The sequence below is a fragment of the Solanum verrucosum genome, unplaced genomic scaffold (assembly GCF_900185275.1).
Source record: "Solanum verrucosum unplaced genomic scaffold, falcon-dt-bn FXZP01000053.1, whole genome shotgun sequence".
Lineage (NCBI taxonomy): Eukaryota > Viridiplantae > Streptophyta > Magnoliopsida > Solanales > Solanaceae > Solanum > Solanum verrucosum.
The window spans coordinates 510049-523068 of NW_026020152.1; the positions used below are offsets into that span (position 1 = coordinate 510049).

The 13020-nt window shown below is 34.1% G+C and overlaps 3 protein-coding genes across 5 annotated transcripts in view; 2 read left to right on the forward strand and 1 right to left on the reverse strand.

Moving 5' to 3' along the window:
- The window catches only part of LOC125828141 (uncharacterized), a 192665-nt gene that overhangs the window by 154370 nt on the left and 25275 nt on the right, over window positions 1-13020 (forward strand). The window lies entirely within an intron of this gene.
- Window positions 43-6074, reverse strand: LOC125828137 (probable methyltransferase PMT5). Of its 3 annotated transcripts, XM_049507448.1 has the most exons (10): window positions 5879-6072; window positions 5325-5792; window positions 4996-5131; window positions 4589-4829; window positions 3776-4001; window positions 2579-2730; window positions 2159-2462; window positions 1434-1566; window positions 465-665; window positions 43-356 (listed from the first exon to the last, which is right to left on the reverse strand). In XM_049507448.1, the coding sequence occupies exons 1-9, from the start codon at window positions 5938-5940 to the stop codon at window positions 516-518; spliced, it is 1872 nt and encodes a 623-aa protein (XP_049363405.1). In that variant the 5' UTR covers window positions 5941-6072; the 3' UTR covers window positions 43-356; window positions 465-515. The 3 variants fall into 3 exon arrangements, with proteins under 3 accessions (XP_049363405.1, XP_049363403.1, XP_049363404.1); XM_049507446.1 differs by having other exon boundaries at window positions 5325-6072; XM_049507447.1 differs by lacking the exons at window positions 43-356; window positions 465-665; window positions 1434-1566 and having other exon boundaries at window positions 2322-2462; window positions 2556-2730; window positions 5325-6074.
- LOC125828140 (uncharacterized) lies at window positions 9985-12396 on the forward strand. The gene has a single exon (XM_049507452.1). It carries the CDS (start codon window positions 10440-10442, stop codon window positions 12123-12125), a length of 1686 nt encoding a protein of 561 aa, XP_049363409.1. The 5' UTR covers window positions 9985-10439; the 3' UTR covers window positions 12126-12396.

Consider the following 13020-nt stretch of genomic DNA (forward strand, 5'->3'; position numbering starts at 1 on the left):
GATTATCCATAAGAGTCTGTAGAGCTAAAAAAACAAGGTGTATCTTGGGAAGCCATTCATTATGATTGATTCTTACATTTTGTGAAAAAAATCTCTTGCTTTGACAGAAGGTGATTCATCACTACACAACATTTAGTTACAAATTGAAAAAATATGTTAATAAACTGAAAAGGTAAAGAAAAACAATGCTGAATGAATTGCTACATGAATCTTTTGTAAGGGGAAATTCTTCTTTCTCTGCTGTCTCTATTCCAGCAAACTACAGATTCCAAAAAATTATATTTCCGCCTTTGAGGCCACCTTATTATCCATCTAAAAGGATGTCAAGATTGAGACGTGGCCGTGCAGCTTGTGGCCTGGTAAGATTAAAAAACAAGTCTCACCGCTACATACTAAAAAGACATTTGCAGGGAAACAAAATGCAGAAATCTGCAGGGGAAAAGCATGCGAGCACACACACATACATGGGACAAGGAGTGGCTAATCATTGGATTGTGAATTCCACTTCAAGATGATCACTTTCTCACGAATGATTTTTGGCATACGAGTAGTCGTTGGTCACTTCCATCCTGGAGGTCAATTACCCTGGCTTCCCAGCGCATTTGTGTTGCTACCATCCGCACTTTCTCTATAGGGCCCAATTTATCAGAGAGAATAATCCATCCCTGTCAAATTCACATGTTAAAACAGTCAAGGAATCAAGCAAACATGAGTGACACATTTTGAAGGTGTTTTCAGTTATCAAATAGAACAGGAAAGATAAGAGAGAATATCAAGCAATCAATGAGCTACGCCTGAATCCCAAACCTTAAATAGAACAGGAAGATAAGAGTATCAAGCAATCAATGACCTACGCCTGAATCCCAAACGTCAAAAGATGAAAACATAGATCATATGGCCAACTCCGACCCAGGACCCCAACCCCGACCCAGTATCCGACTTCCGATCCCAACTTGGGACTTGACTCCCGTCTCTTGACCAAAACCAAGACCTGACTCCAAATCCCGACTCAGGACTTGACTTTCGACCCCGACTCACGATCTAAACCCAACCTTGACTTCGACTCAGGACCATTTATTTTCTAGAAAAACGTTTTCTAGGAGTACACAAAAATATTTTCCTTCATACCAAACATACCCTAAAAGTAGAAAAAGAAGAAAAAAATGTTTGTAGTTTGGGAGTACTTATTTCTTTACATAATAACAAGTATATTATCCATATAATCTGTTGGTTTACCCATTATTTTTCCATATCAAAGATGTGTGGGTCGGATACTTTATCCATTTTCACCTGACTCATTTTTGACCCACTCATATCTGACTCGATCCGCCCATTTTCCACCCCTAAGCATATCTAAGTAAAGCAGGCTTATATTTAAAGAAAGAGTAAAATGAAAAATGATCTAAAAGTGCAGACTTCAAATACAATATTACCTCAGGCCGTAAGATTCGGTCCATCTCAAAAAGCACTTCAACTATACTGCATCCTTGTGATTCAAGGTGCGAAAGAAGTCCATTACCATGGAGCAAATCATATGTTCGTGGATATGTAGGAAAGGGTTCACACCTGGCCCAATATTAAGAACATTGGATATCAGTCTCAAACATAATTCTTCAAACACATATGATTGAATCCAATATCAAGGGAAAAGCGTGAGTAAGAAAACAATGATAAACATCCGGTGAGGATAAGGTCAAGCTTGTTATGTTGATTATGGCTCTGGGTTTTTCATTTTATCTTCAACTTATCCTCACTGGTCAAATACATTGCTTTATGGCAGAAAAGATTTATAAGGATCAGAAAAAGGTACAATTACAATACAAACTATACTATGTTTATGAGTCTTCAAAACCACACATTAAGTTTGGAGATGGTTATATTAAATTCAACATCAGGATCATTTGATATTATTACCATCCGTCTAATATGTTCGAGGTCAGCCATTATAGCATTGTCTGATTTTACGATCCATCTAATTGTAGAAATCATTTAAGTGATTTATGATCACATACATTACGAGAAACACATATTGCTACTTAATTCACAAAGTTCTGTGATTTTCTTCACTAAAATAATCTGCAAGATGATCGCAGAATCCACAAACTTAAGATAGATCCAAAAGCGCATAAATCTCAGTGTCTATAGTAGAATGGCTTACCAGTTATGCAAAATGCCAGCAAAGCCTCGATCAAGTATCAGAGGAAGTGTATTATGCACCCCAAGAGGCACAACATTCATCACCCAAACTGACTTTCCTGCCTCCAACAATGCGGCATTTAAACCCCCATAATGAGCATTCATGTCCAAGACATTCCGCACCATATTATACGGAGGCAATGGATCGTCATCACCTGGCCTCTTTGGATGGTCAGAGAAAATCAAGGGTGACAGCAAAGACCAATAGTTTCGCACAGCTGATTTCCAGAATTCTGAATCCTCAAAGAAATTGTCAGGATAAACTCCTGCCATAGAACAAAACACAGGCAATGATTGCATGTTAACAATAAAGAGCCAAATGGCAGGAAATTAGAGAATGACGGTAAAGGTGAACAAACCAATTTTATTTAGATAAACTTGCCATGAACTTTGAGCTCAGTTGAGTTCATAGAATCAGATCTGCTATGAATTGGAATCCATCGATCACTGCCTGTTCCAGATATACAATGTGCAAGTGGCTGGTAGTACAGTTGCATATCCTGTCCTTTACAAATTGGTATAGTATCCTGCTTGCTACATTAAAAGGCAAAGCCAATTAGAGAAGGTAAACAACAACATACCCAGTGCAATTAGAGAAGGTCAGGTGGGAAAAAAAGCATAAAAATGAAAACTGTAACTTGAAAAAGAGAACAGAAATGGAAGACATCTGCATCAAAGTCTGAGCATGAAGGGAGAGCTTTTCCGTAACTTTTTAGCAGGGTGTGGGAGGGGTAAAAGTACGGTTTTTAAAAGTGAAAACAAGTACAGTCAAATTTCTCTATAACAATCATTCGTTATAACAACATTTCACTATAACGGTCTGATTTTCTCCAGAACTGATTTTTCATGTTATATTTTACATTTTCTATAACAACATTCTACCTATAACAACAATGACAGTCATTATAGCAATACACTTTTTGTAAATTACCCCTCTATAATAGCTATTCTCAAATATTGTGTAATAATATTTTGTAAGAAATATATTACGTATAAAATAAAATATTAAAACATTTATGATAATCATCATTAATGTTATGCACATAGTAAATTTCAAGCATGAATATCAATCTAAAGAAAACAAATTGTATTTAAACGGTGCCCATAAGTTATGGACATATTAACTTCACGAGGAAAGACTACTGATGTTTGCCTTATTTACATTCATACTCTTTCTAATTTTGCGTACTTTTGTTTATAACAACTAATTAAGATCTAAACGTCAAATTTCAGTATACATACATAACAACACCCCACTGTAGAAGCCATGAAACTTTCAAACAAACACTGTCACTATTGAGAGGTATGACAGTGTAAACAAAATGTGAATTAGTTAAAACCTGACCATGCACACATACAAAATCCAAGTACACCTAAGAATAATGTGTTTAAACCAAAAAATAATATAAATCATCTTCCTGAGTCTAGTACTCTGCAATTGATTGTAACTTCTATTTAAATGACTATTCTTCAACTTTTAGCTTTTTAACTGAATAAAGTGAAATCAAAAGTAGGTTAAAGGAAACGGGGAACAAAATATAGAGGGAATACATGGCATTGGCTTCTTTGGTAGTCTTACCCAGATGTGTAGCACTGGGAATCAACCGTTTTCTGCCAGATGAAAGTTTCGTCTTGCTGTTCCAAAAGAGACCAACAGAGTTTCTTAGTGAAATCTTCCAAAGAAGTAGACATGATTCCCTTCTTTGCACCGGTAGAACTGCCCTGCTGCTGGGTTGTGGATGAGGTCAAAACAAAGTAACCTCCAGGCTTGAGTACACGGTCAATTTCAATAAGAAACAGCCCATCTGTTTTGTCAAATCATTATTAGTTTCATGCCACTTGTTCGGGTATAAATCCTCAGAAGGTCAGTTACCATACAGATGATTGTTGAGTGATCCAATAAAGAAAAAAAGTAACCCACAAAAACTAGAACATGTTACTATCAGAAAAGGATGAGGGTGTCTAACTGTGAAGGTTAATTTTGCTTCAGCTCAGCAATAAATCTTTTTAGGTGAGACTGGGCTGGGGGGCTGGATTTAAAACCGGGAACCAATAATTTATCAGCACGATCACCAAAAAGTTCAAGTGAGATTGGTCAAATCAACAAGATTTATTAGATTTTGGAGAAGATATTTTTTACTGTAAAGGAGTTCCATTGTAGAGTAGACAGTTTGGGAGATACCGTGGATTACTAGTCGTGAAGTACATTACTCTCACAGCATGAAATAGACTAGGAAAATGAATTACATATCAAAATTAGGCAAATTGAGAATACTTATTGAAACAAAATCTTGATAAACACTGGTGGGAAATCAGTCAGGTCACATAAAACGATAATGAGAAATAAGTATGGGAAATACAGTTCCTGAAAAGTGAAAAGCAATGGCAATACCTTTGCTGTCCCAAATGATTCCACACTGAGCACAATGAACCATGTCATAGGACAATGATGGAAATGGTAGCTGTTTTGAAATAAAGTTTCCGATGACTGCAGGAAGGCCTCTCTCAAGTGCTACCTGAACATGGCTACCAGATGAACCATAAGCTGCCACACAAAGAGCCATCAAGTTGAGCGAGAGCAGGTGGGCACTGAAGCTACCAAAGCCACAACCAATATCTAGTACAGTACGCACCTGTTATTCAGTAAATAAAAATCTTATATTCTACAAGTAGAACTATGGTTCTGCATCACAGTTCCAATAATATGAAACCGGTAGCATTCTAGAAACATCGATTCATTAGAAACCAGCAATGACCCAAACATGTAGCTTATGGAAAGATGAACAAAAGATTGCTTACACCAGCTTGAAGGAATTCTGTGTCACTTCCCAGCCCAATCATCTCTGCAATTAGGTGAGAGTAATCTTTGACATCATCAACCATCATCCCATCTTGTGAATGGAAAGCAATTTGATTTTCTTCTAGTAACATTAGCCTGGAGAAATGAAGAGTTACAATAAGGTAGAGGAAAAGCTGCACCTTACATAAAGACTTCGAGATTATTCCTACAAATGAATAACCCCAAAAGAGCTCGGAAACTCAAAATTCAGGCCTTCGTCCTTCAAGCATGTAACGCACAACAATTTGACAAGTTAAGATCATTGACAGGATCATTTAATTTACTTTACCTTTTCATAATGCTTCCAGAAGAAAGGAACTGATCTTTGGTTAGCTTCACATTTCCACTCCATATAACATCCCTTCCTGCTGGCCAAGACAACGGAATCTTATAGTCCTTAGGTGGACGAATCAGACAATATTGATGTTCTCGTGATAACTCACTATGCCGATCTAACTCCTCGCCATCTTTAAGCCCAGCTAGAATATTTGCAGACACATTGTACCAAGGCACATAATTTTCTCTTTCCTTACCACAAACACCAACATCCTTTATCTGATTTTCTCCCACAGCAAGGCTTTTTAACTCTAAATAATCGCTTCTTGCTTGCTCCTTTAGCTTTCTGTAATTCGTGTATATATCATTCTTCACAGAGGAAGTGACTGAATTAAAGGTACTTGAAGATGATCCTAGCAATGCTATCACCACCAAGACACTGACAAGACACAAGAGTAACCACTTGAATGGTGATCTAGACCTGAAATTTCTTGATAATTTGTTAAGCCAAGGGCTTTTCATCTCCAATTTATGTAACCTCAACAAAGTTAAAGTTGAGAAGATCACAATGTGCTAGCTATTTGCTTCAACCTCAACCTCCAAGAGCTATGAAAATTATAAGCTGTCATCCGATATCATCACCCACATATACCACACAAAATTCGAACAATTTCAACTAGCATTGATTAGAACTCAACCTAACTTCCTTAGGAGAATGGAACTCCAAAATCATACCAAACCCAATCAGATAATCAAGATCACAATCAGCACAATCTCTATCCTGTTAGTCTCCAATTGGAACAAAACAAAAAGTTTAGATCAACCATAACTCCTCCCATATGGTAATGATGCATCAATTACCCCTCAAAATATATTAGAAAAGTCCTCTAAAACACAACTGCACTGAAAAATACCAATTCCAAAACAACTCTAGCTATATCGTCAAATACAAAGTAATCCAAATCCAGCAACTACACGGACAGATCAACCTGCAAAAAACACCAAATCTAAAATCAATAAAAATAGGAAAACTAGCAAAAAAAGAAAAGAAAAACAAACAGAAACTAACACCCTAAGCACAATTGATATTCCAATTTTAACAATTCAAGCAGAAAATACTCAAATACTCTACTTTTGGCGAATCCGACACGCACCTGTTGGCATTTTTGAAGAGTCCGAGCAACATAGATTAAAACACAAAATTTCCAACTAAGATGGATGAAAATAGACCCTTCCACCCCAATCCCCAAAAAACAGATATGAATCACAATTATATTCCAACTTTCAGCTTTTCCAGCAGAAAATGGTCTCAAATACATATCAAAAACACAGAATCCACCTAAGATCAATAAAAAATAAGCAGCTGAAGCAAACATCCTACTCATAATTGATTCCAAATTTCTAGCGCGAGAGATAGCAAAATCTCAAATACAGATCAGATCCAAATCAAGCAGCACACTAAAACAAAATCACATTATAAAAAGTTGATTACTAACAAAGCCAGAGACGAATCTTAGCCCTTTGCAGCAGATTCAACTAAACGCATTGCTTCTCATTCTCACGGTTCAAATCATGTAAATACCTACAAAACAATTATACATATACAATATAATATACGATTGCACATGTTCTCAACTCATTCACTCTAAATTCTACACCAAAAGAGTGATCCCTCTGTTCTTAACCAGAGGTCTCGGCTTATTCTAGTTTTTTTCACCTTATCCGGCATAAATTGGTTTAATTGAAGCTCAATATGAATACCGAACACCAGATGTAAACAAAAAAACTCAAAATTCTGGAATCACAATGGAACTAAACTAATGATTAGGATTGTTGATGTTACCAGTTGAGCAGCAATGCGAGGGGCAGTGTGAGTTGGTTGGTGTAATTCCGTTATATATACGTATAGATTGAAGCTATGCAGGATTCGCCATTGATGTTTAGAGAGAGAAAATGAAGAGAGAGAGAGAGAGTGCTTGCGCGCGTGAGTTCTCTATTAATGGAGAGAGTTCAATTATTTAATCATAATTTATTGTGAGTTGGACAGCGTATACTGCGATCCACTTATTATAAATATAATTATTTAATTTATATTTATTATAAATTCCAACTCTAAGTAAAAAATTTTATATAACAAATGTTATAAAATTATAAATATAATTATTTAATTTATTATCAAGTTATCAGTTACTGGATAATAAAATAAAATTAAAATTGTTACTGAAGTTGCGAAATCAATAATCATTATCGATAAATTAATTATTTTTCGATTCAAGTTATCAATTTCGATTTGACTTTGTATAATCCTAGTACAAAGCAGTAAGTCGTGATTTCATTAAAAGTTCAAAATATAAAAAGGTAGACACATAAAAAAAAAGTTAAAACAAGTTCATCATTTTATATATCTATCAAAAATAATTTTATCCATATATAATAATACAATATTTTTTTTTTATAAAATAAAAATTAAATAATCCTCGATTTTATCTAGCTCTGCTCGCACATCGAGACGTACTCTCATAATTACTTGGGAATAATTACTTCTCTCAAATTTCCAAAAAGGGAATCAAAATATTATTAAAAGATGGTTATGTTTTCTGTTCACGGGATCCCAAATTACCATTACTTTTAGTTTTAAAAAATGACAATCTTAATGATCAAGATTTTTTTGAAATCATTTTTTGACCAAATTCTCTCGCCATTTAGCACTTCCCTTATTTTTAATAAAAGACAGACTGAACAATCTGTAAAACTTAGCATGGTATTAGTATTTTCTACATATTCTTGGTATTAGATAAGACCACATATGGTGTATTAAATTATTCATATATTAGGTTTGTTTGAGTTAAATTGTGCAATCAAACATTATATTTAATGGAACAAATTTTAATCTAAGGACTATCTTAATTACTGCATCCTACCAAATGACTTCTTATAGCTAAAGGCTAAACAAAATATATAATACAACATATAATGAAAAAATGATTTCAAAAAAATCTTGATCATTTTAACAAAATGTTATTATAAATAAAGTTTGCAGATACGAAGTGGATAATTAATTCCTTTCATATCTTTTTTTTTTAATTTCACCTTAAGAGGAGGAATGACAATCAATAGTATTCTCACTTAGTCTCTGATTGGACTCGAACCTTCAACCTATTAGTTGATGGTGAAGGTGTTCATGGTCTCACTTGTCTGGGAACATAATTATTTCAAATTATCCAAAAAAAATAAAAAGGATTTGTGATCAATTTTTAAAAATGTAAAACTCGGTTATAAGTTTATATTTTAGAAAAATAGTTCCATTATTTTAAATTTTACAAAATAAGACTCATGTTTGACGTGAAGAGATTGTTCGTACCATATAAAATAATTATATTAAAGAATAGTTAGTTACTACTTTGAATGTTGACTAGTAGATTTTTATAACATTATGTATGCTTGAAAGTTTGTAATCGCAAACATTTGTTTATAAAAGGAGTATGAAGATGTGTGATGTAATAATGCGGCACTTTAGGATATTCTAATACCTTGTTTATAAACTATGATTTACTCATTTGTTAAGATTGTATAAGAATAAATGAAATTTTGATAATTTTAACAATTTGTGAGATTTTCATTATATATGTATAAAAAATATTGATAACTAATATTAAACGAAGAAAATACTATTTAACTTGGGTGTACAAATAATCTAGAGTAATACACTTTATTAATGACTTAATGCTGGTGAAAGATACTTCCAATTCACTATCTTCCACACAAAATTATCTACAGAAAAAAAATAAAGTTGACCAAGTAAAATAAGAGTTGGGAGAAAATAATCCAAGAAAACAAATACAAAGCATGTAAAGTTAAGGGTCAAAATAAATTCTCTAATGTGTTAGGAAGACACAAATTAGGAGGAAGATAAATAAAAAAAAGAAGGCTTAACATATAAACAGTCCCTTAAATTTATCAGAATATTTCATTTAGACACTTGAACTAAATCATGTTTTAAATGAACACCTCAATTCTTAATAAAATATTCTAATTAGACACTTTAAAATCATATTTTGGATTATTATTTTTGGCGTGTATTCTCATTTGTCTATTAGATAGTTAAGTTAATCACATAAAATAAATCATTTTCTTAAATTTTATACCTTCATCTCAACAAGTCGTAAACCCCTAACATTTTTTACTTGAGGTTGACACGTATAATTAAATAAAATGACATATTTTATATAATTAACTTAACTATTATGCATAATTGTGTTTATCTAAATTTAAATAAAAAATATCTAGATAAAATATTTTATTATAAATTAAAGTATTCAATTAAAACACGACTTAATAAGTTGAAAGGGTTGACCATGTATATTAATCCTAAAAAAGAACAATAAAGGCTAAAGCCTTCAGATTTGGAACCATTTATGAGTGTGTGACCATAGGAGCATAGACAAATGAGGAATGTTTTTATACAGATTTCAGAATATAAGAATTAATTTCCAATACCCAAAAATAGAAAAAATGTATTCACTCTTTTAATTTTCTCAATCTCAATCCTCAAATAATAAATTAGCTATCAGATCTTGACCATATGCTTAGAAAGAATGAATTTTTTTTTTGCTAGTCTTATGGTCATTAAAGATTTTAACACTTTTTTTAAAAAAAAAATATTCTAAAAGAGTGAGAGAAGGGGGTTTTGTGGTTTTGTTGGGGAGGAAAGAGTCTTTAGATTTCTGTTGTGATTTGTTTTTTTCAAGTACCAAATATATTGCTAGTCTTATGGTCATTAAAGATTGAATTTTTCATAAAGGATTCTTGAAATTTTGTACATTTAATATCTGGTTTGTCTTACTGAGTGAGTGAGTGAGTGAGAGATTACATAGATATGGGAATTGAAAGAGTCTCCTTTTATTGTGGGTCTGATCATTTACTTCCCAAAAACATGTATCATTTTTATTTATTTGAGAGATTAGCTAATATAATGCAATAGCCAAGAAGAGTCTTGGTGATCTGTATCTAAAGCTTTTTTTCCTCTTTTCTTTGATATGGGGGTGGTTTGAACTTGAAATCTTGTGTTTACGCGGTGAATTTGTTTGATATTCGAGTTGTTGTTGTTGTTGTTGTACAAAGTTGTTCAATGGAAGAAGATCAAGATTTGAAGTACTTTTGTAAGTTGTGTGACAAGAAGTATCCATGTGGGAAGTCATTTGGTGGTCACATGAGGTCTCATGTACTAGCAAAGGAAAAAGTTGAGTTTAAACAGAAAAAGTTGCAATCTTGGATTGATGGTGGGAAGAATAGCAGCAAGAAAGATCATAAATCACAGTTTGAATTAAGTGAACATTCTGGTTATGGTCTTAGAGACAATCCCAAGAAAACTTGGAGGGCTTCGGATTCGAGGTCTCCTTTGTTGCCTCAGGAGAATGTTTGTCAGCAATGTGGTAAGGTGTTTCAATCGTTGAAAGCTTTGTGTGGTCATATGGCGTGTCACTCTGGCAAAGACAGGGGAGGGTCGAAAGATGATCACTCGTGGACTAGTGAAAACAAGAATCTGTTGATGGACAGCAACTCGGATACTGAAGCCGAGGAGCCAAAGCTGAAGAGCAGATCAAATACTAAAAGGTACAATAGACTTGTAGCTAAGCCTTCCTCCTTTTGCTTAGTTAACAATAGAAGTGTTTCGTCATCTGTTTCTGAGATTGATGAGCAAGATCAAGAGGAAGTAGCTAAGTGTTTGATGATGTTGTCGATGGATTCTGGGATTTGGAATGGTGTCAATTCAGTTGTTGAGTCTTCCGACAACAATTCTGTTATTTTGGAGACGAAATCATCATCTGTCGACATGAAAGTAGCTAGAAAGGATTGTCTAAAGCCTGCTGACAATCTAGATGAAACACATCGAAGGAGCAAAAAAGAGGCGGACAGAAACTTGAAACTTAATGCTTTGAATGCTGAAGCTGAGTCTGAGAATTCTGATTCCGGATACTTTTTAGGCGAATATATGAAAGTTGAATCAGATGCATCTGTTGATGAGTTCCATAGAAATGGTAATTACCAATGGAATACATCTAACAAGAGCCTCGGAGTTTGGTGCGATGAGACTAGAAAAGACGTGGAAAAAGACTTAAACAGAACAACAACAACAAAGTACATAACAGAAATGAGGATTAATGGTTCAACCAAAGAATATAAATATGATAGCTATGGAATGGCTTCAAATTTGGCTAAGAGTGAATCAAGAAAGAGAACAAAGGATATATCTTATGAACCAGAATTAGGAAATGAGTCGTCGTTCAGGAAGATAAAGGTCGGTTTTAAAGGTCCTGAAGGAAGCAAACATACTCAGAAGAAGAAAAAGTATGAGTGCTTCAACTGCAAGAAGGCTTTTAGCTCTTATCAGGCTCTTGGTGGACACAGACCTTGCAACAAAAAAGCCAGTGCCTATTTCGAATCAACATATGAAACTGATGAGAATGGTCGTGCTGCTGAAAATGGTCCTAGTTACATAGACAAGGGAAAGCATAGGGAGACATTTAACAACAGAAAACCAGCAGTTCATGATTGTCAAGATGTCAATTGCAATCCTGAGAAGAAGATGAAACCTAAAAAGTTCAAAGGACACGAATGCCCGTTCTGCAACAGGATGTTTAAGTCTGGACAAGCTTTAGGTGGCCACAAAAGGTCACATTTTCTTGTTGGTTCACAGGGAAATCATAATCAAACTTCAGCAGTCAAAGGATCAGAATTTGCTGATTTACTTGATCTAAACCTTCCTGCTCCTGTTGAGGACATGAACGGTGAGCCTACCTTTGCGCGTTGGTAGTTTGTTAAAAAAAAGATGCGCAATGTTTGTTGGTAAGCTGATTTTCGATTAGGCAGAAGCATAAGCAGGTCAGGATGCCTAGTTTCTCACTTGCCATCCCTACATTCTTTGTAATCAGTTGTAAGAACCTTACATCACAGCTACTTGTAGCATGTTCTGTGAATATGCTTCAAGTTTTGCTAGTTAAGTTCATTCACTTCTTTAACTTTGAGACATTCTTATGTCCATGTTTTAGTTTTTATGCTTCTATAATTAGTATTCTCATTCTAAAGACTAGCTGTTATACTTCTGTTTTGTCATTTGAAAAAGCCAAGGAAGTTGTTACTATGCTTTAAGCTTTATTGCTAAGTGATTTGCCAAAATTATCTTCCCAAATCATTTTTAATTGTTGATTCATGTCTTTTGTCTTTATAAATAGTTGGCTTCTTCGTGAGAATTGCACTTGTTGGGATAGGAACTAGACCTCTTAGTACTTCTACTCATTGTCAGATACACAGTCATGATTTGAAGTTTATGAATTCTGAATGTCAAATAGCGTGTATTCCCCTAAAATAGAGAAAAGAAATGATTGTTTTAAGAGTAGGATGGATTAGTAATCAGTACAGGTTTAAAATCATCTTTGTTATGATATGTAAATGTAACTGTGAGACCTCCTAGCTAGTTACAATTTCACATAGGAAAAAGAGTCAAATTTGCTCATAAACTAATCATAATCGAATAAATTTGCAATAACAATAGTGCACTTAACTATGCAATAACATCATCTTAATAGACACAATAGGTTAGTTAAACTCAAAAACTAGTGCAATCTTGATAATTAACCTAAGAAGGTAATAGGATTCTCCCATAGTTTAGGGGTGTAAATAGTATAGAATAATAAGTTCAGGAGATAATA